This window comes from Dendropsophus ebraccatus, chromosome 2 (assembly GCF_027789765.1).
Source record: "Dendropsophus ebraccatus isolate aDenEbr1 chromosome 2, aDenEbr1.pat, whole genome shotgun sequence".
Classification (NCBI taxonomy): Eukaryota; Metazoa; Chordata; class Amphibia; order Anura; family Hylidae; genus Dendropsophus; species Dendropsophus ebraccatus.
In genome coordinates, this window is record NC_091455.1 from 86614608 (window position 1) to 86642103 (window position 27496).

The 27496-nt window shown below is 45.3% G+C and overlaps 2 protein-coding genes and 1 long non-coding RNA gene across 3 annotated transcripts in view; 2 read left to right on the top strand and 1 right to left on the bottom strand.

The window, feature by feature from the left end:
- LOC138783329 (cytidine monophosphate-N-acetylneuraminic acid hydroxylase-like) overlaps window positions 1–1324 on the top strand; it is a 106780-nt gene extending 105456 nt beyond the window's left edge. Inside the window, exon 14 of the mRNA XM_069957913.1 lies at window positions 102–1324. Within this exon, the coding sequence (XP_069814014.1) occupies window positions 102–213 (112 nt within the window). The 3' untranslated portion in view covers window positions 214–1324. The remainder of the gene's footprint in view (window positions 1–101) is intronic.
- A 5014-nt stretch (window positions 1325–6338) lies between these two features.
- On the top strand, window positions 6339–25690 carry LOC138783332 (Y+L amino acid transporter 2-like). Its single transcript, XM_069957921.1, has 10 exons — window positions 6339–6405; window positions 6546–7035; window positions 7907–8032; window positions 9280–9424; window positions 11036–11159; window positions 12412–12515; window positions 13009–13105; window positions 13916–14065; window positions 23698–23881; window positions 25588–25690. The coding sequence occupies exons 2-10, from the start codon at window positions 6594–6596 to the stop codon at window positions 25668–25670; spliced, it is 1455 nt and encodes a 484-aa protein (XP_069814022.1). The 5' UTR covers window positions 6339–6405; window positions 6546–6593; the 3' UTR covers window positions 25671–25690.
- LOC138783334 (uncharacterized) overlaps window positions 25424–27496 on the bottom strand; it is a 68141-nt gene continuing 66068 nt past the window's right edge. Inside the window, exon 3 of the long non-coding RNA XR_011361663.1 lies at window positions 25424–25508. This is a non-coding gene — a long non-coding RNA (uncharacterized lncRNA). The remainder of the gene's footprint in view (window positions 25509–27496) is intronic.

The following is a 27496-nucleotide window of genomic DNA, read 5'->3' on the forward strand; positions in this document are numbered from 1 at the left end:
AGTGTGAACGCAGCCTTAGACTGTCTAGTCTAAATTTGAATTTCACTAAGAATAAATTTTTATTTATCTGCCCCATTGTTTGCTTGTTCTTTGTGTTACAGATTCTGGAACCATTTTCAGATCAAGCTGCCTTTGTCGCCACCAGCCTGGGATGCATTTTTGATAAGAGAAAGACAAAGTGAAACTAATGCACAAAGGTGCAACATGATGTGAACAGTGGGATCAGAGCTTTATACCTAAGAACATAATGTAAATGGAAAAGAGATGAATTTTGGGCAGACTTTTGATTTGCTTTCAGAATCAATCATAATTATATGATTAATGATAAGTTATTTTAATGAGAAAATGTACATTTTAGTCAATAATACAATGTGTCAAGTAAATAAATCATTTCTCTCGGTGCTGAGACGGAACGCGTGGGGTCCAGTGGACCTCGACATGGACCTCCCTTTATGGTGATACAAATTATTTTATGGTTAGCCATATATGGCTGAATTTACACTCTGCCACTCCTTGATTAGTACATCTTAGGATATAGGCTCACACATCATGGTCTGTATATTTCACATTTGATTTTTTGACTTAGCAGCCTGTTCCATAATACCATTTGGGGGGGTCATTACTATTGTTCATGTCGGGGTATCTTTGGGGCTGTGTTCATCTTGCACATTCCCTTATGTGTTGTGTGTGTTTTAAATGATTTTAATGTTTGTTTGACACCTGTTGCTCTATTTATCAATAAAGATTTCTATATTTCTTATACGTAATTTTTGGGATATAGTCTGTTTACTCTGGATGTGCCACCCTTTTCAGTTTATGGCATTCTTTCTCTTGTTTGTGTTGCATATGTTTTCATGCCATATTGGGTAGAGCACCCTCTGTTATCTTAAAGGTAGTGCCTTGTCCTTCTGGTGTCAGTGAGCTGAATGTGTCACTCAAACAGAGCCAGGAAGGCAACGCATCCACACGGCTAAATATGACACTCTGTGACTACCCCTGACCCCTCCCCGCACAGCTAAATGTGGCACTCACAGACCTCAAACCCTGGAAGCTGCTGGCAGCGCATCCCCACTGCATGACCTCCATTACAGACAGGTGGGCCGCTGGCGGTTGAGCAACATTCGTTCTTTCAGATCCACAACCATGGACAATTTCACGGAACTTGTGAATGCAGCCTTTCACATACAAAAAAAGGAAAACTGAAAATCTAAACATTTTAACTTTTTTGCAGAAATTCTACATATTTTAAAGATTTGAGTATAATTATTATGCTGCATTACAGTCTTTAATGTCATACTGCTATAATATATATGGTAGCCAATAAAATCATGAATAAATTGTCAGCTGTTTTTCTCTGTAGTCATTCTTTACTTTGAAATAAATATATTTATTGGGTATGTTTCATTGTAACAACAGTTAATATTAAGGGTACTACATTACCCCCTTCACACGTCCGTGTCCGTTTTTACTGTCAGGAAATCCTGATCAGGAGGCCTCAAAAGGCTTCAGGAAAGCATCAGGATTTCCTGACAGTAATCAGTTTCCATATTTAGGAAACTATCAGGAATTGTTTTTAGGATTTCCTGATCAGGAAAAACATAAATATTTTTAATATGGTCTAGTATACCAATATACATTGCACATACGTCACATGCAACCTTCATGTACACGTGCCTACATGGCCCCTCTTGTACCATGCCACTGTCTCCTCCTCATGTACCGTACCACCATCTCCCCCTTGTGTACTCTGCCACTGTCTCCCCCTCGTGTACTGTGTCATACTCTAATATTTTGCAGAACTACAACACCCATTATTTGACGTAGTTCTCCACATTACCACACAGCATGCTGGAAGATGTTGTTCTACTGGGCCACTGCCCCCCCCCCCTCCTATACTGTGCCATCCCCTAATCTGTTACAGAGCTACAACTCCCATTATGAACTGACAATGGGGCTTGATGGAAGTTTTATTTCTGCAACCTGGATGGCCACAGATATAAACCCCAGACTAGATTCTCCCAGACTTCCACACTAATAAATATATAATAAAATATATACATATTCGGTAACCTGGTGCAATTTTTCTTTGATTATAAAATGGAGACCCGCATCTGCCACTGAATGGCTGAGGTGGCCTTCCATGGCATGTCTAAAGTCCTGTCTCAAGACCAGGAAGTGGCCCAACACAGGGGTACCGGATCAGCGGAATGCAGGCAGTAGAACTTGGGCCAGGGAGGTAAGTGGATGTTATTGTTTTCAACCACCCCCTATCGGGCATTGCAAAAAGAGGGATTCAGGACAGAATACCCCTTTAACACATACACAGTAATTAGCTTTAGGTACTATGCTTTCATATTTTGGTTTTGATAAGTTAAGGCCATATCACATGGCCCAAATTCTCCCACCTCCATCACTGACTGGCTGAGCGGACTTGAAACTTCACGTCCCGAGCCTGCGTTAGAAACCAGGAAGTGGCCGGAGCGCCGCGATAAGGGACCCGCCGCTGGAACAAGGGAGGTGAGTGAATGGCGTTGCCCTCAGCCACCTCCTCCCTGGCCACATCGGAAAAAAGCTCCCAAGCCCCCCCCCCCCACCCCTCGCCGGAGTAACCCTTTAAGCAGAAGTAGGTAAGCCTGTGCCCCTGGCCCAGACAATCTAAAGAACACAGCTATAGGCAAACTGTGTAGGGCTGTATACTCTAGCCAGCACTGAGGGTGTTGCTCTGGCACAATGCAACACTGAGATGTCTGCATACACGTTGCAGAAGCTGCCATGTAGATATGGCATGAACATGTAACCAGTGTGCATGCCCTACCCAGAGGCAAATCAAGTGCTTGTACAGAATAAATACAAATAGAGAAGCCCATAAATACAAACTATGGGGGAGATTTATCAAACTGGTTTAAAGTAGAATTGGCTCAGTTGCCCCTAGCAACCAATCAGATTCCACCTTCTTTTTTAAAGAATCCTTGAGGAATGAAAAGTGGAATCTTATTGGTAGCTAGGGGCAACTAAGACAATTCTACTTTACACCAGTTTGATAAATCTCCCCCTATGTGCACAGCCATATCAAGGAGGATCAGCATACCATGTAGTGCTATGGTGCTGTTATACTGCTTATACTTGAGTTTGGATAGTATAAGGTGACAATTACTAAAAGTACTACACTGAGATATAAAGCAGCAAAATATAAACCACATTTCATACTTGTGTCCTAAAGAGATGACAAATCTAATATGTTAACAGTATAATGCATATCAATATTCACTGCAATGAAGTATTCAACCACCAGATGGTGCACACGTAGATAAAACATAGAGGCACACGCTTCTACATAAATCCAGGCACACATAAGGATGCCTGTGCACCATTACTAAAAATTTATGCCCGCTCGGAAATGGCTTAGATCTCAGCTACAATTTACATCTAGGCAAAAGTGAAAAATTAGGATAAATGTGGCACGTGTTTCCAAACCCCCTCCAAGCATGGCCACACACCCAATTCCGACTTGCTTGCCAAACTCTGTGCATATTCAGCAAAAGTCACAGGTCTTTGCGCAGACACACCAAGTTCTGCCGTGATAGATTTCCCCCATAGTACTTAACGGGAAGATACAAATACTTAGCTACTAGTACTTTGCAGTGAAATTGAAGTGTAGTAATATGTATTACATTTATATTTGTATTATATTTAATATGTATAATGTAGCAATTAATTAAGTGACTAAATAAAGTATTAAGTAAAAAAGTTGGAATAAGTAACCCCCACAGTGAAAATACATGTCTCACTACTAAATGGCAGTGGCATAAATAATGTAATAAAATGCACTGATGTAAGAGACTGGTATGCTAGATCTGTGTTTCTCAACCTTTTTAGGTCCAATGCCCCATGTGATCAGATGTTCCAACAGAGTACCCCCAAGGAAGCAATCAGTTACAACTGTTGACTAAATAAGTTGACACCGTGGCTATAGGCTCTGTTCAAAGTCTGTAACCTGTTCTTTACCAGATAAGATCCCCTATAGCAATGTGACTGATCTCTAAATCCCAGTAATAATGTCCCCCTGTAGCTAGATATTGTGCCATTGTAGTCTGATGCATTGCTCCCTGTAGGTAGCCATTAAAAATGCCCCCTGTTGCCATTAATAATACCTCCTTATAATAATGCCCTCGCTTGTAGCCATTAATAATGCCTCCTTTCCCAGTAATAATGTACCCTGTAGCCAGATACAATGCCACCTGTAGTTAGATATCCCCCATGTCGCCAGTAATCAGGTACACCCCTTAAGCCAGGTATTCTTCTCTAGTCATATATGTCCTTGTAACCAAGAATGTCCAATGCAGCCAGGTATGCCTCCAGTAGGTAGATATGCCCCCTATAGCCAGATACAATGTCCACTATAGCTAGGTATGCCCACTGTAGTCAAATATGTCCCCTGTAGCCATGTCTGTATTTGGAGTTCCTCAGAGGCCAGACAGTAAGAAGGGATCTATACAGATAGATTGCTGCTAACTGTAGAGGAGCAGAAAACCTGTCAGAATGACATGTTCTCTGCTCCTCAGTTAGAATTAAGCACTTATACCTCCCCACTCTTGACTGTCTTCACCTGCATTGCAGCCTCTAGTTACCATCACATGATCACTGAAGGCTGCAGTGCAGAGTAAGATGCTATACTGACAGAAGAGAAGTAAGTTTTAGCCTGTGCTCCACATTGCATTTATGGTAAAAACATGATATAGAAACACAGCCTTTCAACACGTTGTGCTCTGCCTCTGTGAATAGAGCCCTGTGGATATGTGGTGTCCCACATGGGTGTTTCTAGTTTGGGCACCTGTAGAAAAAGCCTTGTACTTCAAGAGTAAAGTGGTAATGAAGTTGTACTCTCAGGTTTTACCACAATATATATACTATATATATTTTTTTTATATTGCACAGCTGTAGTCATTTAAGGGTTACTATTGTATCTTGTGATTCTATTCACCTATGAGAGATGCTGTTCTTTTTCTACCTATCTCTATTCACTTCTCTACTATGCACTCTCTTCTCCACCACTCACAGAGGCTGTTTCATGCACCCTGTAGGAAGTAGTCACATGGGGAGAGGAAGTGTAGGACACACTTAGTTCTTCTCCGATTCTCAGTGGAGCAAGACACACAGATCAGGCATCCCTGCTGAACTTAGCCAGGAGCCTGGCTCTGCCAGACCAGCTGTGTTAGAGGACAGACTCGTATGAAGAATGCAGAGACTTTCTTTTCTAAAGCTACACTTATAATCGATATGCAGTGCTAAACACTTGAGGAGGACAAGTCAGAGAATACCTCAACCCACGCCGTGAACATCTCTATACAGTGCAGGGCGGTATCCTAGGCTGAGGAACTCACCCGGATAAAGCAAAGCAGCCATAGTCATGGCCTAAGTACTCTATCTCGCAAGGCAGGTGAAACCGGGACATGCTCGGACACTTTGCTCAACTTAGATAACTAAGACTGGGGCTTGTGTCTCCCTCGTAGGATGGGTACCCCAACAATGCAGGGCAGAAGGTGGTTCATAGCGACGAAGGTTGAAACGAGCACAAGTATTCTTCTTCTCTCAAGTATTTCTTTTTCAAGTATCTCTTCTTACAAAGTTCTGGCAGAGCATATTACTAAACTGGGTTGGGGCTCTCCCGACAAACTCCTCTTAACACTTCTGAATTCTCTACTCTACTCAACTAAACCAGCACTGCTATTCTACCTCACTACTTCAGCATCTCTCAGCACAGATTCAGTGGACGCAAGTCTGTATCTCAACAGTTACTCATTATCCTGTATTTCAAGAGACTTGTCAGTAAAGATCACGTTATTTATTCTACTGGGACTCAGTGATAATTGCACCAGCACCTATACACACAGGCTACACCGTCCTTGGGTCAACTTCCCCTTTCTGTGTGTGGCGGTACCAACAGTCCAGGTGGGTCATCTCTCCACTCTGGACCACTGTGATAAGGGCCCAAGGGACCCATCACAGCCCGGCAGGTCACAACCATTGGGGATAAGTATAGCCAGCATTGGTGCTGAACCAGAGAGCCTTTTCTAGCATACACAGTAAGCATCACCTTAAATCTTATTATACAAAATTCTTACACTGTATTATGTAATCTTCTTTTACCTCTTCCACAAGCTTCTACCTACAGTATAGCACATTCATAGAGAGCATGCACTGGTATTATATTAGATGTGTATTTTGCAACAATTAGCACATGAACGGGACAAAGGTTCCAGAAACAAGGTCAGTGGCTTGTGCACTCACCACATATTGAGCTTTGGTACTAGATTTCAGTTTGTTTAACTTTTATTAAAATTCCTATCACTAGCACGGACCAGAGGCAGGATTTCTGTCTGGATCTGTTTCAGCTTTTTTACTTCCGTAAGTTTTCATTTAAAATTTCATGACACATAAATTTTTTTAACAGTGCAAATAATTATGAAAATTGTAGTATTTGTGATGCATTAACTGTAGTTAAAATTTTATGTAAACTTTAGACCTATTTTATTTATTTATTCTAGTCCTGGGGTCTGAAATCTTCACATTGTTTGAAAAGTGACTGAATAAAAATGGAGAGTTCCCAAGATATTTCCACAAACTCCATAAAACTGAAGGAAGAAATCTCACTTCTACACGGAGTTAGTTTGGTCATTGGAAATACCATTGGTGCTGGAATATTTGTTTCACCAAAAGGAGTTCTCATGTACAGTGGCTCTTATGGATTGTCCTTGATCATCTGGGTTTTAGGGGGAATGTTCTCTGTGATCGGAGCTCTATGCTATGCTGAGTTGGGGACAACAATCACAAAATCAGGTGCAAGCTATATTTATATAAAAGAGTCATTTGGTGGATTTTTGGCCTTTTTAAACCTATGGACTAACATGTTAATAATCTATCCGGCCAGTCAAGCTATCCTTGCAGTGACATTTGCCCAGTATATGATTGAGCCATTTTTTCCTACCTGTTCTCTACCTCAGTCTGCAGTCTTCCTTCTTTCAGTAGTTTGTGTGGGTGAGTATCCAAGACTAATTTCATTATTTCTAAAATATGTTTTTTTAGTTATGTACAATAGAAATTCTCTGTGGGGATCATGTTAGCGGCAGGACAGCAAACCATATTTGGCCATAAGTTATATTTTAGTTCCACATTCTATTTAGGTAGATATTATATCAAATATAATAACATACAGTAATGGTTACTGTCTTATAGTAATGTGCTGAAATCAATAGCAATACATTTTATAATAAGAAATGCATTCAATATTTTAAGTTTTCCATATAATTCCAGCCACAGTATCCTTATAACAGCTACAGCCACAGTATGAGCCATAATGTGGGCACTGTGCCCCCAGAACAGAGAGTGACAGCTGCAATGCATACATAGAGAGGTAATTATAGTGCACTCATAACCAAGAGAGTGTAATAAACCCCATAAAACTGAAGCCACAGTGCCTCTATAAAACAGCCAGCCATAATGCCCCTATAATATGCCAGTAACTGTGGCCCAAATTTACAGAAAAATACAACACTCACCTAATACTCCTCTATTCTTTTATTATTATAGAAGGGATGTATTTTGCCAACTAAGGGACTTCTATATGTCCCTTACTTTCTTGTCTGATCTAAGAAAAAGTAATTCACAATGTTCTGTAGCAGATAAAGGCTGTATTACATGGCATGATACATTGTGCATGTTGGCTAATCATGGTCTTTTCACTATTACACCAAACGATTATCAGCCGGAACGGACATGAATCGGCCAATAATTGTTTGGTGTAATAGGGCCTAAAAAACTTTAAATGGAGTGTGACTTTATTGATTTTCATTGTGCCCCTTTCTTACACAACTAGTTTCCTGTAATCTAATGACTATCTATTTTGTAGCATTTTTAACAGTGGTGAACTGTGCAAAAGTCAGATGGGGAGCCATCCTCCAAGTGCTGGCAACATTTGCCAAAGTTTTAGCTCTGGTTATCATCATCATTGCAGGAATTGTAAGATTATGTCAGGGTAAGTAATGCACATTTTTTTGGTAAATGTGAGCAAACTGTGTAAATGTGTACCAAGGGCCTCGTGCACCCGTATCAGTTTATTACTACTCTCTACAAACTCTGACTTGGTTTATATTGCAGCACCTATAGACTTACTTCTATGGGGCCCTAATACACCTCATTATTTCTCCAGTCACATAGAAAGCCATACAGAATTGTGTTATCTTGATAATGGAATAATGCTAATAATTCTATGCAACAAGTCTAGTTGTATAAAAAAAATGTGTCTGCCCTTTGGTAAAATTTGGTAAATGTCTTAGGGCCCTATTACATGTAGCAATGTGTTCCCGACACCCAATGATTTTAGGTCTGGACCTAAAGAAACAATCAGCTGATGATCGTTTCATCGGCTGATCATTCTATCTATTACATGGAGCTAAAATTGGCTGAATCAGGTTATCGCTCCATTTAATAGAGAGAAAGATCCAATGAAACGATCAGCAGCTGATCATTTCTTTAGGTCCAGACTTAAAATCATCGGGTGTCAAGCATGCATTGCTACGGGTAATAGCGATGCATGGCCAAGGGCTGATGATTGTAGAATAAAATAATAAAATATTAACTTACCTTACCACATTCCCTGGTGTCCTAGGGCCTTCCTCTGTGTCCTCAGAGGCCTTCCCCGGTGTCTGCAGCAAGTGTCTGTTCCGGTCTTTGCACTGACAGGCCGCAGCCGTTCAGCCAATCACTGACCAAGACAGGCCGCCTATTGCCGCGGCCTGTCTTGGCTTGTGATTGGCTGTGTGGCCTGTCTGTGCAAAGACCGGAACAGGAGGTAGCGCTGCAGACACCGGGGAAGCCCTCTGAGGACACCAGGGAACGTAGTAAGGTGAGTTACTACTTTATTATTTTACACTAAAGGCAAAGGCTGCACAGACTTAGCTAACGATGTCAGTGCATCCCTTGTTGCCCGATAGTCGGCCAGTGTAACAGCTCAGTAATTGAGCACCGATCTAGAATATTGGCGCTTGTTTACAGTTTATGATAGGGCTGTGTAATAGGACCCTTAGAGAAGCTTTTTATATAGAGAAGGTTTCTGAACATTTACACAGAGCCTGAAAACAGAGAAGGGGAACTACATCATACTGGAAGGTAGATGCTACTATCCATTATGTCAAAAAGCTTTCTGTATTTACACATGCTTGTGATCTTTGCAGAAACTAGATTTCAAGATAAATAATTTTTTATCTTAACGTATTATTCCAGGTAACACCTATAATCTGGAAAGATCATTTGAAGGCTCTAAAATCAATATAGGGTCATTAACTATGGCCTTTTACTCCGCTTTGTATTCCTTTTCTGGCTGGGATTGTATCAATTATGTAACAGAAGAAATGAAAAATCCAAAGAGGTAAAGCCACTGCTATGTTACATATCTACTGTATATTATACACATTATTACATTTACAGATATGCCTATGTTTTATATGCTCCTGCTCTGAACAATTCCTGACACAGACAGAGGTGGCAGCAGAGATCACCATGTCAGATTGAAAAGAATACACTACTTCCTCCAGGGCATACAGCAGCTGATAAGGCACTCCAGTCACTGACTGGCTAAGTGGGCAGATCATCAAGAGGGTCGTAACGTTGCAGCCAAAGGAGATCCCGGAGCCTGGTGAGAGTTCTGGAGGGGGAAGCCAGTGCTTCAGAGGCACGGGGAGAGGTAAGTAGTAATTGTTTATTATGTTACTCCCTGCCGGCAGACAATTTTTAAATATTGCCTTTAACAATATAGTTAGCCTGTCCTATAGTTGATATAGAACCTGCATGGTGAACAAGTGTCTTTCCTTGCGTGAGTGCACAAAGGACCGAGGCTTTGTGTTTGGTCTCTGTTTTTTTGAACAGAGAAAAGACCAAACATTGGCATGAAAATAAAAATAAAGTGAGCATATTTTCCTGACAGGTACACCCATTCACATATGGCATTGGTTTAAAGCTCCTGCAATGAAGTAGGGATGAGGACCCTGAATAGTGGAAAAAATTGATTTGTAATTTCAGCATATCAAATGGGTTGGTCACTTTATAGTAAAATAGTTCAGTATGTGTATACTCACAGTATGTATACTCACAGTCCTTACTGACAGCAGCTCCCTGTGTACCTCATAGATCTAAAATCAGACTCCCCTTCTTCTAGGCTGTGCTGTCCTGCTCTGTGGAAAGTCTGTCCATAAGATGGCCGATATGGAGGAGCCCACGCCCCCTGTGTCCTCCATAGGCATATACAGGCTCTGTGGTGGACACTGGGAGGCGGAGCACAGTCACATGCTCCTCCGTGCTCTTCCATCTTATAGACAGATTTTCCTCAGAGCAGGGCAGTACAGCTGCCAAAATTACCTCTCTCCATGCTCCTGATCGGCTTTCACTTCCTGCTTTTGGTGGAGAGTGGGCACCTCCACAGATATTGGCCACTTCCTGGTCTGAGCGGGGACTTAGGTAATGACGTGTGAGGTCCGCTCAGCCAGTAAGCGGCTGTAGTGGGGTCCCACCTCTTGCGCTGACTGGGTGAGCAGACCACGCACGTCATGTCCTGGGTCCCTGCTCAGACTAGAAAGCAGCCAGGGACTTTGGGCATAAGCGGCGGTATGTAGCCACCAGCGTTGAAGCGGGGAAGGTAAGAGCATGTTATTTCTTTTATCCTTCCACTCCGCAGCACTTGCTAAAAAATGGGTCTGGCCAGACTTCTCCTTTAAGCATAAAACAATGAAGAACACAGAGCAACCACAAGATGATGCTCAAAACCAGAGGATACTTTTTCAGAATGTAAATACCTGAAATAAAGCAAAATAAAATTTTAGTCAAAGCCTGGCTCAACTAAGAAATGAATAGTGGAGTGAGATCACGGTTAACTTCACAAGTCTACAGAACGTTCTGAATTTTCAGTCACTTGTCCTTGGTGCTTCCATTTCTTAATGCATTTCATTTGCAATGTTATCCTGCATCCAATGTTTTACTTTTACAGAAATCTTCCATTATCCATGGTAATATCTATGCCATTGGTGACAATTATCTATGTCATGACAAATATTGCATACTACACAGAGTTGGATCTGGACACCATTATGGACAGTAGTGCAGTAGCTGTGGTAAGACCTAAAGTAGACATCCATTTCTAACATTATACACCTCTTCCGAAATATTTAAAATATTTTTTTTTATTAATATTATTTTTGCTTAGAACATAAACAAATACTCAATAGTATGTAATTCTTTATTGCTATTAGAAATGGTTAATAATAGCGACATTAATAATGTCTAAGGCCTACTTTCTGAAGAGCTCAGACTATGCCCATTAAAGGAGTACTACTTCAGACTTTAATGAAGTGACATATCTTTGTAATATAACTTTATTAAAGAAACTATATATTTTTTTACACAGCAGTAAATGTGTTAATAGTTGTTAATAAGCATTCCTATGAACGTTCATTCAAATGATAATTGGTCCATGTAAAAGGGTCAGCGGTCAGCGCTCGTCCACCGGGGCAGACGGTAAAATCATTGCTATCGGCCACACATCTCTCTGTCTTTACAGAAGACGTGCACTGTATAACAGTGCATTTAAGTGACTGCATAAATAAAACAGTAATCATTTGTGCGGCCCAGCCTAATTGTGCCACCGATGTGGCTGACCAGCACTCATTTGAGACCTTACTCTTCTGCAAATATGGCCGTGTGAAAAGGCCCTCAATCGCTGTATCAGCAACCGCAGGACTGTACAAGCCCAATCCCAAAGCAGTTACATATCGCTGCTGCATTCTGATACTAGGCCTCCCCTGAGGTCCATTGTAATTAAATAGACATTGCACTTGTGTAAAGCAGCTTGTGTATCAGTAGCGCTGCAGGCACAGCCGCCTATAGAAGTGCGAGCAGTGATTGACAATTATACCCACCTATTCTGCTACACTGTTATGTGGCTGCAGCACTGGTGACTTCATCTAGTTTCTATTCTGCAGGATAAATGTTTAGTTGCCAGCCCATAAGAGAAGCCAGTCCCACAGTAATTAGGTTATGGGCACAGAAGCTTCTTTTTAAGAGTGTGTGCACACTACGGAATTCCCACGTATGACCCGCAGCGGAATGCGGAATCCACCCGTGCATACAATAGTGTGCGGGTACGAGCGACGGAATCCGCCGCGGGTCATACGTGGGAATTCCGTAGTGTGAATGCACCCTAACAGCGGGTTGTCATCATTAGACAACCAGACAACCCCTTTACTGCTAGCTATAGATACTTTCATTGTATATATCTAAGCTTTTATATATCCACAACTTGTATAATCACATTCTTTTAACAAAAAAATAATGTTATCAAAATATTTTGTTTATTGATTTCTCCAGACTTTTGCTGAAAGAGTTCTTGGATTTGTGAAGTGGTTCATCCCAATTTCAGTGGCCATGTCATGTTGTGGTGGATTAAACTCAGTAGTCATTTCATCTTCAAGGTGAGATAATACCAGGAAAGACATAAAACATCTAATTATTCAATCCAGAAATCAATGCTAAATGTGGTTTTCAATTGATGTTAATAAACAGGCCTTTACCTATTAGGTTCACACACAGTATTTTTGCTCAGTATTTTGGTCAATATTTTGCCACCAAAACCAGAAGTGGATTGAAAACACAGAAAGGCTATGTTCCCACATTGTAATTTTTATAACAACAGGTGTTGTTTTAAATTAACAGCAATTTATTTGCCATTAAATGACGGCCATCCACTCAATTATAAAAGTGTGTGAACATAGCCTTACTTTGTTTTCTATCCACTCATGGGTTTGATGGCAAAATACTGAGTAAAATACTGTGTGGGAACATAGCCTAAAACTGTGGTTACTGTTGTCAGGTTCTTCGAGCAGATATGCAGCCTGCATGACATGTTGTTGATGTGTAAATTGATTAGTTATTCCGCTAATACCTATGTATTTTTATATATTTTAGACTGTTTTTTGTAGCTTCCAGAGAGGGACAACTACCTGATTTCCTGTGTATGATCCACATCAAAAGATATACTCCAATTCCTGCCTTACTTTTCAATGTAAGAAATACTTTAAATATTATCACTGATCCCAGACACGGCCGTGATTAATAAAAAAGACACATTGTGTGCACATAGCCTGAAACTTAAGGCCCTATGATACTAACTGATTATCGGCCGCCTCTCGGATAGGCTTGGATCTGTTGTATCCTCTAAAGTTGTATTTTATAACTAGCACCTGCTACTTTTGTTCACACCCAACTTTTGAGCCTCATTCTCATTTGCCATACCTGTACAAGAATGTTGGGAATTGGTTAAATGGGTTTCCGGTTCAAGAAAAATAAAAGACTAAATACCATGCTAGGGAATTCTGAGTAAGGGCCCTATTACACAAAGCGATAATCTGCCGAATTAGACCAATTCAGAACGATTATCAGTCGAATTTTAGTAAAGACAATGATCAGCCAATGACAACAATCATCAGCTGAACGTGTCTTTTGGTCCTGACCTAACATCATCGGCCACTGACAGACGGCTGATAAATATGGGTTCCCAATCTATTAGACAGAAGGATGTAGTGCCTCTTAATCTGGAGGACCTGCAGTAAAGTCCTTTGATTTATTTGGGAACCGTTTAATGCTTCATTTACCCTGCAGTGGCACTGCAGGGGAAATAAACACTTGCTTAGGGATTTTCCCCAAAGTGCAGATGATCATTATAGTGTGACACTCTGGCATTAGATTGTCATGGCACTCTTGTCACATAAAAGGAATAAGTAAATCAAATAAGCCTAAAAATTACATTAAACTACATGAAGAAAGCTTTAAAAGTACTAATTTCTTTGATAAAATTTATTTTTATATCATGCAGGGGTTCATGGCTCTTGTGTTCCTTTGTGTGGATGACGTGTTTCAGCTTATTGATTACTTCAGCTTTACCTACTGGTTATTTATTGGCCTGTCAGTGGTTGGTCAAATTTATTTAAGGTGGAAGAGACCAGACCTACCAAGACCTGTAAAGGTACTTATAATTTTTATATTGTGGAAATATAACCTAGTTATATATCAATATCCTCTTTCTCTTAGTGAAATTTCAGATTGAATAGGATTGCACAGTAAGCTTAATGGTTTCAGAAGAAATTTAAATGCACAATATTAAATGCTATTAGACTTGACATAATTCTTTAAACAAGCCAGGAACCATGCAGTATTCTACTGGTCCAAAGAAAAAAGTGGTTGTTGTTTTTTTCCCCTGTCTACACCATTGATCTTATTCCTGCCCTCAGGATTCCCAAGCATGTAGGTACCTGCAGGGTTTTTCCAGACACTCTTTATCACTATGGCCAACACTTCAAAATGGCTCCCTACTAGGGATTTATTTCCAACCACCTTTTAGCAGCAAGTTTGAAAGTGCGCACATTTCTAAATGTAACAACAACATGTACGAACATGAACCTAAAATACCTGAAGGGGTAAAGGGGTTGTCCAGGATAATAGGATAATTGGGCATCCTGCTGGGGCTGCAGGAGAAATGCCAGTAAAGTATACTTACCTGTCCAACTCCCCTGCCGCTTACAGATGCCAGGCCAGAGTCTATTCGAGTGGTCATTGGATGTTTTCAAAACACTGAAAGGGGTGGAGAGTGGGCTGCCCAGAATCCAGCAGTAGTAGGGGAATGGAACAGGTAAGTATTCGTTACTGACATGTTCCCGGCATCCCACGCAGGATGCCAAACTACAATATCATGTTATCCCAGAAAACCCCTTTAAGGTAGTCATTGAACAAGAAGCCCCATGGTCTTTCTAAAAGTATGTTTCATATGAAATGAAATGTAAAAAAAAATAAAATTAAAAAATGGAAGCCAATTAGAATAAAAGAGCATGTTTTAGTATCTAGCTGGAAACAGTTTTAAAATCTAGGGTGATATGAACCAGCAGCAATATAGTAGTACACTTGGAATAGTACTTAACATGGATGAACTTTATCTTGTCACAGCTAACTTAACTCAACTAGTATCTCGTAGCATGCAAATTGCATCTTTACTACACAGGAGGAGTGCTCCTTTTCAACCCACTTTCACCAACCTAATCCTAGCAGGCCAAATAAAGTTCCCGCAATGTATATACTAGATCAGGCATGTCAAACTCTGCCCCATGGGCCAGGTGCCATTATCTTTTTGGCCCACCAAAGAAGTAAAGTTATTTCCTACACCTGCTAATTCATCCCAGCTTTTCCCATAAGTCATGTAAGACAGGATGCATCAACGTCGCACCAACGGGTAGAGAGCAGTTGTGGGGGAACGGAGGGGTTAATAGCAGACATGAGTGGAAAAATGGCAGATGTGGGGTGATGGAGGGAGTTAATAGCAGAAGTGGAAGGCAGAGAGGGTTAATAGCAGATGTGGAGGGAGTTGATAGCAGAAGTGGGAGGAAAAGAGGGTTAATAGTAGATGTATAGGGAGTTAAAAGTAGATGTGGTGTGGTGGGGTAAATATCAGATGTGGGGGCCACTGGGGGTAATTGCAGATGAGGGGTTAATAGCAGAATAGCAGGCATGAAGAGAATGGGGTTAAAGGGGTTATTCGGTGCTTAAAAACTTTTCATATAGTGTTGAAGTTATAAGGGAAATAATAAAGAAGCTATTTTTACCTCTCCGCGCTTTCCCGGAGTCCTCCTGCACCATCTTTCGGTCGCCAGCTGACCATTACCACCACCATTTCGAAAAAAAACTCTTCTCTGCAGTGACAATGACTGACTAAGACATGGCCAGTGATTGAGCAGGCTGCCACTGTCGAGTAGTGTTCATCTTGCATGTGGCAGTGGCAGCAGTCAGCAGGAGACCCAGAGATGCTACAGGACACCGGGGGAGCATGCATAGGTGAGAACAGGCTCTTTATTATTTTCCTTGGATAATAATATTGATAACTCATTTAATTGCAGACATATGGGGGTGCCTCTACATCTTATCCTATACTTGCTATAGCAATTTAGGATATCATTTATCATAGTGCAAAACACCTTGAGATGCACGCTGCTCAGACAGTGCCAGAAACACTGCATGCGCGCCTCAATAAATATCAAGGTTGGCCTGCGACTAAGTAAAAATTTTTACATTTGGCCCACTGTGTATTTGAGTTTGAAACCACTGTACTAGATCTTTCCACAGGGCTGAAGATGCCACACATACCATAGAGTACTACTGAATCCCTAGTACTAAAAACCCAAAGTCTCTCAGACCTGGTCCACCACTGATCTAAAGGTTTCACAATGCCCAGCAGTACAGAGGACTCTTCTCAGCCATCTCTTTCACTGTGTCTTTAATTCTAGGTAACTTGTAAAACTTTGATTAGCCTAGCATAGCCAATCCACATGCATAGCATTACTTCATAACTAGCCCCACCTATCTGTCCTGTGCCACTGTGTTTTTAATACCACAATTCTCCCCATAACAATTTGAACTGGTGTATGGCAGATTACGGGGGTATGAACTTACCCATACACCCCATACCTAAGGTAGCTCCCGCCCTCCACCGAAAACAGACACGGATACCCATTAAATTGGAAAATTGGCCACAGCAGCCTCTTTATTAAATATACAAATGTCCAACCAGAACAATTAACAATGAAAATCAAACTTTATATGTATAACATATATATAACTCTAACCATACCCTGGGAGGTAGAGGATGGCACTTCTGGCAGTATGAAAAACAAGTTCCCATGTCGCAACGCGCCGACTCAGGGAGGGGCAAATGTGCCACAATACTGCCAACCCCGTTCCAAGGACCATGTGATAACCACTGCCTGAGCAGTAACCAGTAGCAACCCCTCCCCGCTTCCACGCCCTGTAACCAACAAGGGGTTGCTACTCCTCCAAGTTACATCCAAACTCCTCCTTAATCTGCGCCATCCCCGACCTCCCCTCCGCAAGCTGCCGCGACAATCACTCCAGCCACCACCCACCGGCCAAAAAGCAAAGGGCGGGCGGGCGGGCCGTTCGCTGGTCCGGATAAGGAGCAAGTGAGTAACTCCTCCCCTCCCCTCCTTTTACATCCCATCCAAAAACCCTCCCCCTGTCTCCTCTAATTGGCTACCCCCATCTAACCACCCGACTAAAAACACCCCCCCTATCCCAACTGACATACAGCCACGTGCCCCTGCCCTGGCCATTAACCCCTTAACCTCCAGCTGCCACGTGCCCCTGCCCTGGCCATTAACCCCTTAACCTCCAGCTGCCTCTATCACCCCCTACTGCCCTCACAGTCATGTCCGGGCTGCCACTAGGCTGCGCCCGTTCGCGCCCTCCCTTGAACTGGTGTATGGCAGATTACGGGGGTGTGAACTTACCCATACACCCCATACCTAAGGTAGCTCCCGCCCTCCACCGAAAACAGACACGGATACCCATTAAATTGGAAAATTGGCCACAGCAGCCTCTTTATTAAATATACAAATGTCCAACCAGAACAATTAACAATGAAAATCAAACTTTATATGTATAACATATATATAACTCTAACCATACCCTGGGAGGTAGAGGATGGCACTTCTGGCAGTATGAAAAACAAGTTCCCATGTCGCAACGCGCCGACTCAGGGAGGGGCAAATGTGCCACAATACTGCCAACCCCGTTCCAAGGACCATGTGATAACCACTGCCTGAGCAGTAACCAGTAGCAACCCCTCCCCGCTTCCACGCCCTGTAACCAACAAGGGGTTGCTACTCCTCCAAGTTACATCCAAACTCCTCCTTAATCTGCGCCATCCCCGACCTCCCCTCCGCCACAGCGAGCAAGCCCGACACCTTGAGCTTGCGAGTCCCGCCACACCTTGACTCCTTTCTCGATCCCATCCTGCAGATCGGAAGTCCATAAATCAAAACCCACCTCGTTCAGGTGAACGCCATCACCGTCCATGAAACCCCAGCCCGGCACTTCGAGTTCCCTGTGCCGCACCACAATGCCCCCATTGCGTGCAACAAACCGAGACACCTCCCGGTTCACTCTCCCCCGAGCTCTATTCAGTCTGTCCACAGACCGAGCGTGCCTCCATACAAATCGAGCCACCATCTCCGACCATACTACTATCAGGCCCGGGAACATCGACCATAGACGGAGCATGTCATATTTAATATCCCTGATCAGGTCCCGTGAGGAGCGCACACCGAGGTCATTACCCCCCACGTGCAACACCAACACGTCAGGCGACCTGTCCAATCGGGAGTAAAAATGAATTTCTGGCAAAACGCCGCTCCATAACAAGCCCCCGATTCCCATCCATCGGACACTCACGTCCCCCCGAGGGAAACCCAACTGCCTGCCTTCGGGCCTAACCTCCGCTCTGGCTGCCCCCCGACGGACGTAGGAATGGCCCAGGATCCACACCAAGCAGGCATCTTAAAAACAAAAAAGGAAGGCAAAACACATAACAATGACCCACCACCCAGGCAACACAGAAACTCACAACAACTCCAAACGCACATAAGATCTGAACCTCTCAGACTCCCACCTCCCAATCTGACGCACCATCTGCTCCCCCAACCCCCACCGTACCGCCTCAGTTGCTGCCCCAATGCGAAAAGAGTGAGAGGCAAACTCTCTCGCAGGGAACCCCAGCCTGTCCAGTCCGCCGCGGAAAACGGCAATAAATTGAAAGCGCGACAACGAGCGCCCATCACGATGTATCAAAAAGGAACCGTCCGGCAAGTCGGGACGAACTGCCAAAAAACGTTGGACGCAGCGAACCGGACAGGCCACCGACCCCGGCACCGCATACAACATAATACGCTTCCCCCTCCCCGCCTGATCGGTCTTCGACCGCCGCAAAAAACAAGACACACAATCAATCCCCAACACAACATCCCCAAACTGCAGGCCCCCACTCGCAGCACAAGAGTGGCTGACCAGCTCCCCCACCCGGAACGCCCCAAAAAACGCCAACGCAAACGCCGCACCAAAAAGCACCGCCTCATACTCACTGCTACACATATCACCCAACACCCCAAATAATTTAACCAACAAGTCAAAGGACACAGGCCTCCTGCCATCTCGCGCTACCCTGGACTTCCTATACCCTATCACTGCTTGCCTTACCACAAAATCCTTGGTAGCATCCCCGACCCCAAACCACTTGAACCAATAAGCCAAACCCGCCAGCTTCTTAACCAACCCCGCCGCTGACACGCCCTCTTCAAACGCTATCCCCACAAAGCACAACAAAGCCGGCACTAAATCCCCATGGAGACCATCCACACCCAAACCGCTGCAAAAATTCCGCCACTCGCGCCACACCGCCTCACGTCCCCTCCAAGTCCCCTCCGTCACTGAACGCTCCATTAAGGAAAAAGCCGTCCGGAGACCACTTCCCACAGCAGGGCGGGAACTGGCTTCCCCTGCCGCTCCGCCTCCGGGGCCAACCGTCGAAAACGCTCCCACTGAAAACGAGAAAGGGAGTCTGCAATCGAATTACTCACTCCTGGCACATGCCGTGCAGACACCCACGCGTTCAGTTCTAAACCCTTCCAAACCAAACAGCGCAACAGATTCACCACTGGGGGGGAAGAAGCCGACAAACTGTTCACCGCTTGCACCACAGCCATATTGTCACAGCAAAAACTAACACGCTTGTTCCGGAACCGTTCACCCCAAACATACAAGGCCGCCACAATCGGAAACAACTCCAACAGGGCCAAGTTCCGCACCAAACCCGCTGCCACCCAGGCCTCCGGCCACTGCCCTGCGAACCATTCACCACCAAAGTACGCCCCATATCCCAAGGCCCCCGATGCATCCGTAAACAATTCCAGGTCCGCATTCTCGACCCAGTCCTCCATCCACACAGACCGCCCATTGTAGTGATCCAAAAAACGCGCCCACACCAGCAAATCCGCCCGATGAGCCGCTGACAACCGAACAAAATGCAACGGCGACCGCACCCCCGCCGTCGCCTGCGCCATCCGCCGGCAAAAAATTCTGCCCATGGGCATTATGCGGCATGCAAAATTGAGCTTACCCAAAAGCGACTGCAACTGCCGCAGGCGCACCTTCCGCAGGCCCAGAAACCCACGTACCAACCCCCTGAGCTCCTCCAGTTTGTCCCCTGGCAGCCGGCATTCCATTGCCACCGAATCCAACTCAATGCCGAGAAATCGCATCACAGTAGCCGGGCCCTCCGTCTTATCCGGAGCCAATGGAATGCCAAACCTGCCCGCAATTTGCTCAACCGAGTGTAACAAAACTGAACAGACCGAAGAACCAGCCGGACCGATGCACAAAAAGTCATCGAGGTAGTGCAAAATGGACTGCAGACCCGTCTCCCTGCGAACTACCCACTCCACGAAAGTGCTAAATGTCTCAAAATAAGAGCACGAAATTGAGCACCCCATGGGCAGGCAGCAATCCACATAAAAACCGTCTCCCCACCTGCAACCCAACAGATGAAAACAATCGGGATGTACGGGCAGCAGTCGAAAAGCCGCCTCGATGTCGGTCTTAGCCATCAAAGCGCCCGGTCCGCAACGCCGCAACCAATCCACCGCCCTGTCGAATGATACGTATGAGACCGAGCAAAGCTCTTGCTCGATCCCGTCGTTTACTGACCCCCCCGCCGGATAGGATAAGTGGTGTATCAAACGAAACTTATTAGGTTCCTTCTTAGGAACCAAACCCAAAGGAGAGACCCGCAGGTGAGGCCACGGCGGTTCCGCAAACGGCCCCGCCATACGCCCCAGAGCCACCTCCTTATTCAATTTTTCGCCCACCACATCAGGCCGCAACCGCGCGGATTTTAGATTAGCCGGGCGAAAAACGGGGGCCTCAGGCAAATATGGGATGCGGAAACCCCACCTAAACCCGTCCCCCAAGAGCCGTGCTGCCTCCTGAACCGGGTACTCATTTAGAAAAGGAAGCATCGCCTCTAGGTTCACCGGCGTCCGCCCCTTTACTTCCAGACTCAGCGGCACGCCCCCCTTTGTGTTTTTTAAAGCACTTGGACTGCGGATGACTCCCGCCGCAAGTTCCGCATTCGTGCTTGAACTTGCAGGTGGACCCAAACCGGCAATGCCCCTCATTAAACTGCCAGCAACACCCCGGGCGCTGGCTGGCCGAAGTCCCGGCAGTAGCTGCTGAGCCCCCGGCCCCCCCCGCGAAACGGCTGCGACGGCGCCCGCGGGGCCGACATGAGCCGCATCCACAAGGCAATATCCTTGTGGTCCCAGCGCAACGAAGGTCTAACCGCCTTACGCTGTCTAAACTGTTCGTCGTACCGTAACCATGCCGTGCCACCGTAGACCCGATAAGCCTCGCTTACCGAATCCAGGTAGCAGAACAAGGCCGAACAGTTCTGCGGAGCCCTCTCCCCCACTACACTCGCCAGGATGGAAAACGCCTGGAGCCAGTTGGAGAATGTCCGCGGGATCAGCCGATACCGCCGCTTCTCCTCCTCCTCCTTCTTGCTCTCGTCTGGCTTACCCTTGTCCAAGTTAAACTTTTCCAAGGGTAAGAGAGAAAAGATCTCCACATACTCGTCCCGCCATATCTTTTCCCGTACATCCTGCTTCAGGTGGGCCCCCAAGGGCCCCTCAAAGCACACATACACTTCGCCTCTCGCCCTATCGTCCAAATGCAACGCCGCCCCCCCACTCGTCGCGCCAGCGCTACCGCTCGCCGCCACAGTCACCGTTCCCCCCGCCGACGATGAGGGCCCCCCCGCAGAGCCACCCACCGCCCCCGGTGGCCCTAAAGCTAAAGCCGCGACTGGCGCAGCGCCACTACCCAACCACGCCGCCACTGGCGACCCCTGGCTCGCTTGCGCCACAGCACCTTGCCCAACCAGCTCACTCACCCCACTCAGGAACCGCATCACCAGCTCACCCATACCTCCAAACGGACTTCCCCCCGACTCGCACCGTCCCCCAGCCCCTGGCACGACCCCACCACTCACACCAGACAAAACAGGGGACAAGACAGCAGGCACCACAGACATAGAGAGTAACTCACCGGGCTGACTCATGGCGGGTGCCCGAACAGCCGCGACGGCGGATCCACGAACTGCTGCAGACCGGGCGCTGATCTCTCCCTCCTCAATCTCCTCCATCTCAGCCTCAGACGAAGAGGCCCCCACCTCACCGGATGCAACTACAGCTCCAGGGCCCCCCCTGCCACCCTGAGCAGCCTTCCGAGCAGGGCCGGCGACGACAGGGGAGCTGGCCGCAGATAGCTTGTGTGCAGGACTGCCCCGGGCCCGGGACAGTCTGGCCTCCCCCCGCTGGACTCTCGACGTGGCCCCTGCGGCCCCCGCAGTGCGGGACCGCGCTCCAGGCCCGCGGCGGGCCCCGCACTCTCTCCCCCGATCTTCCATCCTTCTCAGGGGCCTAACCCCGGGCCTCACGCGCCGGGCCGCCCCCCGCTGCTGCCGGGATGAGGGGCCGGCCGCGTCACTTCCGGTTCCGGCCGCCGGGCAGGAGGAGGAGGAAGCTGCAGTTGGGGCCTCCCCTCCCGCTCCGGACCCACGCCGCGCTGCGGGATTCCTCCCAGCCGACCCCCTAGGCCGAGGAGGTGAGGACCGGCCGGGAGACGCTGGAGGGTCCTGGGAAGGGCTCCCTACACGGCGGGAGCGGCGGGGCATATCGGGGCTGAGCCGCTCCGGCGGGCGCCGGCGGCGTGCGGGCGGGCGAGCCTGAGAGGGGCCTGCCTCCCCCCCCGCTTCCCCTATTGCTGTACCTAACTGCTCCTGCAGCCAAGCCGCCCCATGTTGCGCCGCTGCCTCCCTGAAGAAGGCCAACACCTGATCTCGCTCCATCCCGTCAGGAGAAGATTGCAGCAGCCTGACGTCCGTTCGCTGGTCCGGATAAGGAGCAAGTGAGTAACTCCTCCCCTCCCCTCCTTTTACATCCCATCCAAAAACCCTCCCCCTGTCTCCTCTAATTGGCTACCCCCATCTAACCACCCGACTAAAAACACCCCCCCTATCCCAACTGACATACAGCCACGTGCCCCTGCCCTGGCCATTAACCCCTTAACCTCCAGCTGCCACGTGCCCCTGCCCTGGCCATTAACCCCTTAACCTCCAGCTGCCTCTATCACCCCCTACTGCCCTCACAGTCATGTCCGGGCTGCCACTAGGCTGCGCCCGTTCGCGCCCTCCCTAGATTCTTCCTGGGTGTACACTGAGGCTTGAGCCTCCTCCTTGCACAAGTTGGCAGCAAATACAAGAAGTCTTTTATGTTAGGGGGATACCATTTACCCCACCCCTTACATGCCCCTCTCCTACTATCTATACAGTAGGTTAGAATGATCCACTGGTTACATGAAAAGACGTAACACATGACTGCAAAACCAGGCTAAACACCAGTTTGTTTGCAGTCTCTAACAATGTAGATGTATAGGTTTGCACATGAAATTGCGTATGCAGCAGATGGCCAACGTGTCACATGTGTGAGGTTCTGTGCACAAGCTCTGTTACGTTTGAGTAGGACCCATGCACTGAACTCAAGGCCACATGCAAAATTTCTACAGCAAACATCCAGTGTCAGCAGGCAAAACTTTTTAAAGGCTCCACTGTTACACTTTAATCTACACGATGGACAGGGTTCTTTTATTTTGTTATTTTACCTGCAATAAGAGTATATCTAAAATGCATATTGTTTCTTTTCATAGCTGAGCTTGTTTTTCCCAGTGTTGTACTGCATCTGCAGTGTTTGTCTGGTAGTGGTTCCCCTCTACAGTGATCCAGTCGATTCACTTGTTGGAATTGCAGTTGTTCTTTCGGGAGCTCCTGTATACTACCTATGTATTCATCTTCCCAGAGAAAAACACCCAACATTTATTAAGAAATTCTTAGGTAAGTAATGGTCATATGAATCCTTTGCATAAGATATGAACCCATCGTGCTGTGACAATTTCAGTCATACTGTTTGTATTATCCATTTATTATCAGTTTCATGTAGGTGAAAACACAAGGGGGGGGAGATTTATCAAAGAGTGTAAAATATAGACTGGTGTAAACTGCCCATACCAACCAATCAATCACAGCTCAGCTTTTAGCACTGGTAAAAAGAAAGAGCAGCTGTTATTGGTTGCTGCGGACAGTTTACACCAGTCTATATTTTACACTCTTTAATAAATCTGGGCCAAGGAGTTGTAGAAAGACAGCTTTTTCTCATTGAACTGTATGGTTTTATTAATTTAAATTTAGGATTTAGAGCTCTGTAAGAGAAACACAGCTTCACATCCTCAAGGCCGGAAATCCACTTCTGTGATTCAGAGTGCCAGATCTTGATTTCCTTTATATAAATCTAGATTGAGTGATAAAATCCTGGCTGCCAACAGCTAACAATGTTTGGAGCTCAACAGTTCTTTTAACAAGCTTTCAATAAATTAATAGTACAAATGAAGATAAGTAACTTTATAATTCATATTATTACAGAAAAATGCGCCTTTCCCATTTATCAGACTCCTTAAAGTGACTGTACCACCAGGCCCAGGCTGAAGCACTGGAGGCGGGCCGACCCACCCTTAGTGGGAGGAAACCCTAGCCCCTTTATGATAGGGTTCCATTAATTCTAATGGAGTCACGTCATGGAGGGGCTGGAGTCTCTTCCCACTAAGTGTGGGTCGGCCCGCCTCCAGTACTTCAGCCTGGGCCTGGTGGTACAGTCACTTTAATCCTGAAGCAGATCTATTGTCATGACAGCCTTTCAAATCAGCTCTCTTTTCCCATTTTACAAATAAAATGGTTTGGTATTGCCATATTGTGGAAATGTTCAAAATATTAGAATGAAACTGCACAGTGAACAGCTTAAGAATCTCTGGAGTACCTCTTTAAGCCCTCATTTAGGCCTCCACTCAGCAATGCCCATACTTTTTGACACAATACAATAATATATCCCCCTTTCTGGCACCACTCTTTGAGCCCCTCTGAGTTAGTGCATTGCCCATTATTTGCACTCTCTTTGCATTAGCAAAAATAAGTTGGCAAGGCAGACCGTAGCCTTCTTAAGGCCTCTGTGGATGCCATGACAGATCTACTATTACAATCTGCCATAGCCTGATCTATTGGATCGCACTTTTGACAGTTCACTATAATACATACTTCATTAAAAAAAAAAGAAAAATACTGTAAATATTACAAGAAAACATTTATAAGTGGTATTGTTAAGTTTTATCTATCTAAAGGTCCCTACATACTTTACATTTCTGCGACCTAACATGCTGTTCGTGGTGGATTTGGGCATCAGTATGAGGTTCTTGCCACTCTCCCACTGACAGATGATGTAAGTGGATATCGGAGTTGGGTGTGATCGAAAAGCCATGCTAAACCCCTTTGTTCTAACAATCTGGCTGCAGCTTACCCCTCCATTGCCCATAGAGAACACAGGAATGCGCACCACCTCTTAATTTTTTATGGGTTCCACGGAAAGAGTGTTTGGCTAGGGTTCCTGTTCTTAAGATTGTGAGGGTCCATTGTCCTATGGATAAGAGATAACTTTGTCAGGTGGGAATACCTCCTTACACTAATTACTCAGCTGATTTTTTTTTTTTTTACAGGTGTAATTTCACTATTCACACAGAAGCTATGTATGTGCTGTCCAGCTGAATCATCAGATGAAGAGGAGGATAAGTTGAAATAAAAAGCTTCTGTGCACTTCAAGTGGCAATGTATAGACTTCTTCCCTTAACATTACAGCAACCCCCCCCCCACACACACACACACACACACACACACACCAAACATATCATAAAGAAGCTAGTGTCAATAATCTAAGGTATGATTATTGTTGCCAGGCACTAGTATCAGATATAATGTAGAACACATATAAACTAAGTATGGAGGCAGTTCCTAGGTATACAGATGCTAGTATCAATATGTTCACAAGTACTAGTATCAGACATAACGGTTAACTGGTAGAGATGATAACTTAGATTGATGTGCCTTGCAGATTAACAGATTTATTCAAAATTATTGGTTGCTTTCTTGATTTCTGGCATCAGAATTACAACATTATTTATTTACCTGTGTGACCTAAAAAACCGTCTGCATACCCAGTTAACCCTTTAAGGACATGGCCCATTTTCGTTTTTACGTTTTCGGTTTTTCCTCCTTGTGTTTAAAAGGCCATAGCACTTGCATTTTTCCACCTAGAAACCCACATGACCCCTTATTTTTTGCGTCACTAATTGTACTTTGCAATTACAGGCTGAATTTTTGCATAAAGTACACTGCGAAACCAGAAAAAAATTCGAAGTGTGGTGAAATTGAAAAAAAAAAACGCATTTCTTTTATTTGGGGGAAATGTGTTTTTACGCCATTCACCCTGGGGTAAAACTGACTTGTTATGCATGTTCCTCAAGTCGTTACGATTAAAACGATATATAACATGTATAACTTATATTGTATCTGATGGCCTGTAAAAAATTCAAACCGTTGTTAACCAATATACGTTCCTTAAAATCGCTCCATTCCCAGGCTTATAGCGCTTTTATCCTTTGGTCTATGGGGCTGTGCGAGGTGTCATTTTTTGCGCCATGATTTGATCTTTCTATCGGTACCTTGATTGCGCATATACGTCTTTTTGATCGCTTTTTATTACATTTTTTTCTGGATTTGATGCGACCAAAAATGCGCAATTTTGCACTTTGGGATTTTTTTGCGCTGACGCCGTTTACCGTACGAGATCAGGAATGTGATTAATTAATAGTTCGGGCGATTACGCACGCGGCGATAGCAAACATGTTTATTTATTTATTTATTTGTTTACTTTTATTTAAAACCTGGGAAAAGGGGGGTGATTCAGACTTTTATTAGGGGAGGGGGCTTTTTACTATTAACAACACTTTTTTTTTTTTTTTTTACACATATACTAGAAGCCCCCCTGGGGGACTTCTAGTATATACACTTGGATCTCTCATTGAGATCTCTGCAGCATAGATATGCTGCAGAGATCCATGAGATCGGCACTCGTTTGCTTTCGGCTGCTGCAGCCGGAAGTAAACGAGTGCCGAGCCGAGGACGGCGCCATCTTGGACGCGTCCCCGGCCGGCATCAGTAACGGAGATCGCTCCTCCGGGACAAGGTCCCGGAGGAGCGATCTCCCCCACTAGACACCAGGGAAACGTTGCCTCCGGTAATCGGAGGCAGCTGTCAACTTTGACAGCTGCCTCCGATTAGCTAATTAGCGGGCACGGCGATCAGACCGTGCCCGCTAATAGCGGCGGTCCCGGGCTACACGCGGCACCCGGGATCGCGGCACTTCAAAGCGGGGCCGCCGCGCGGCCCCGCTTTGAAGTGCAAGTGAGGACATAGGACGTACCGGTACGTCCTATGTCCTTAAGAGGTTAAAGGGGTAGTGCGGCGCTCAGAAATTATTCACAGAATAACACACATTACAAAGTTATACAACTTTGTAATGTATGTTATGTCTGTGAATCGCCCCGTTTCCCGTGTCCCACCACCCCC

Bases quoted from the DNA above. Each gene is read 5' to 3' on its own strand.
- LOC138783332 (XM_069957921.1), top strand. From the start codon at position 6,594: ATGGAGAGTTCCCAAGATATTTCCACAAACTCCATAAAACTGAAGGAA. The intron at 14,066-23,697 runs GTACTTATAATT...TTCTTTTCATAG, and splicing joins ACCTACCAAGACCTGTAAAG to CTGAGCTTGTTTTTCCCAGT. The intron at 23,882-25,587 runs GTAAGTAATGGT...TTTTTTTTACAG, and splicing joins ATTTATTAAGAAATTCTTAG to GTGTAATTTCACTATTCACA.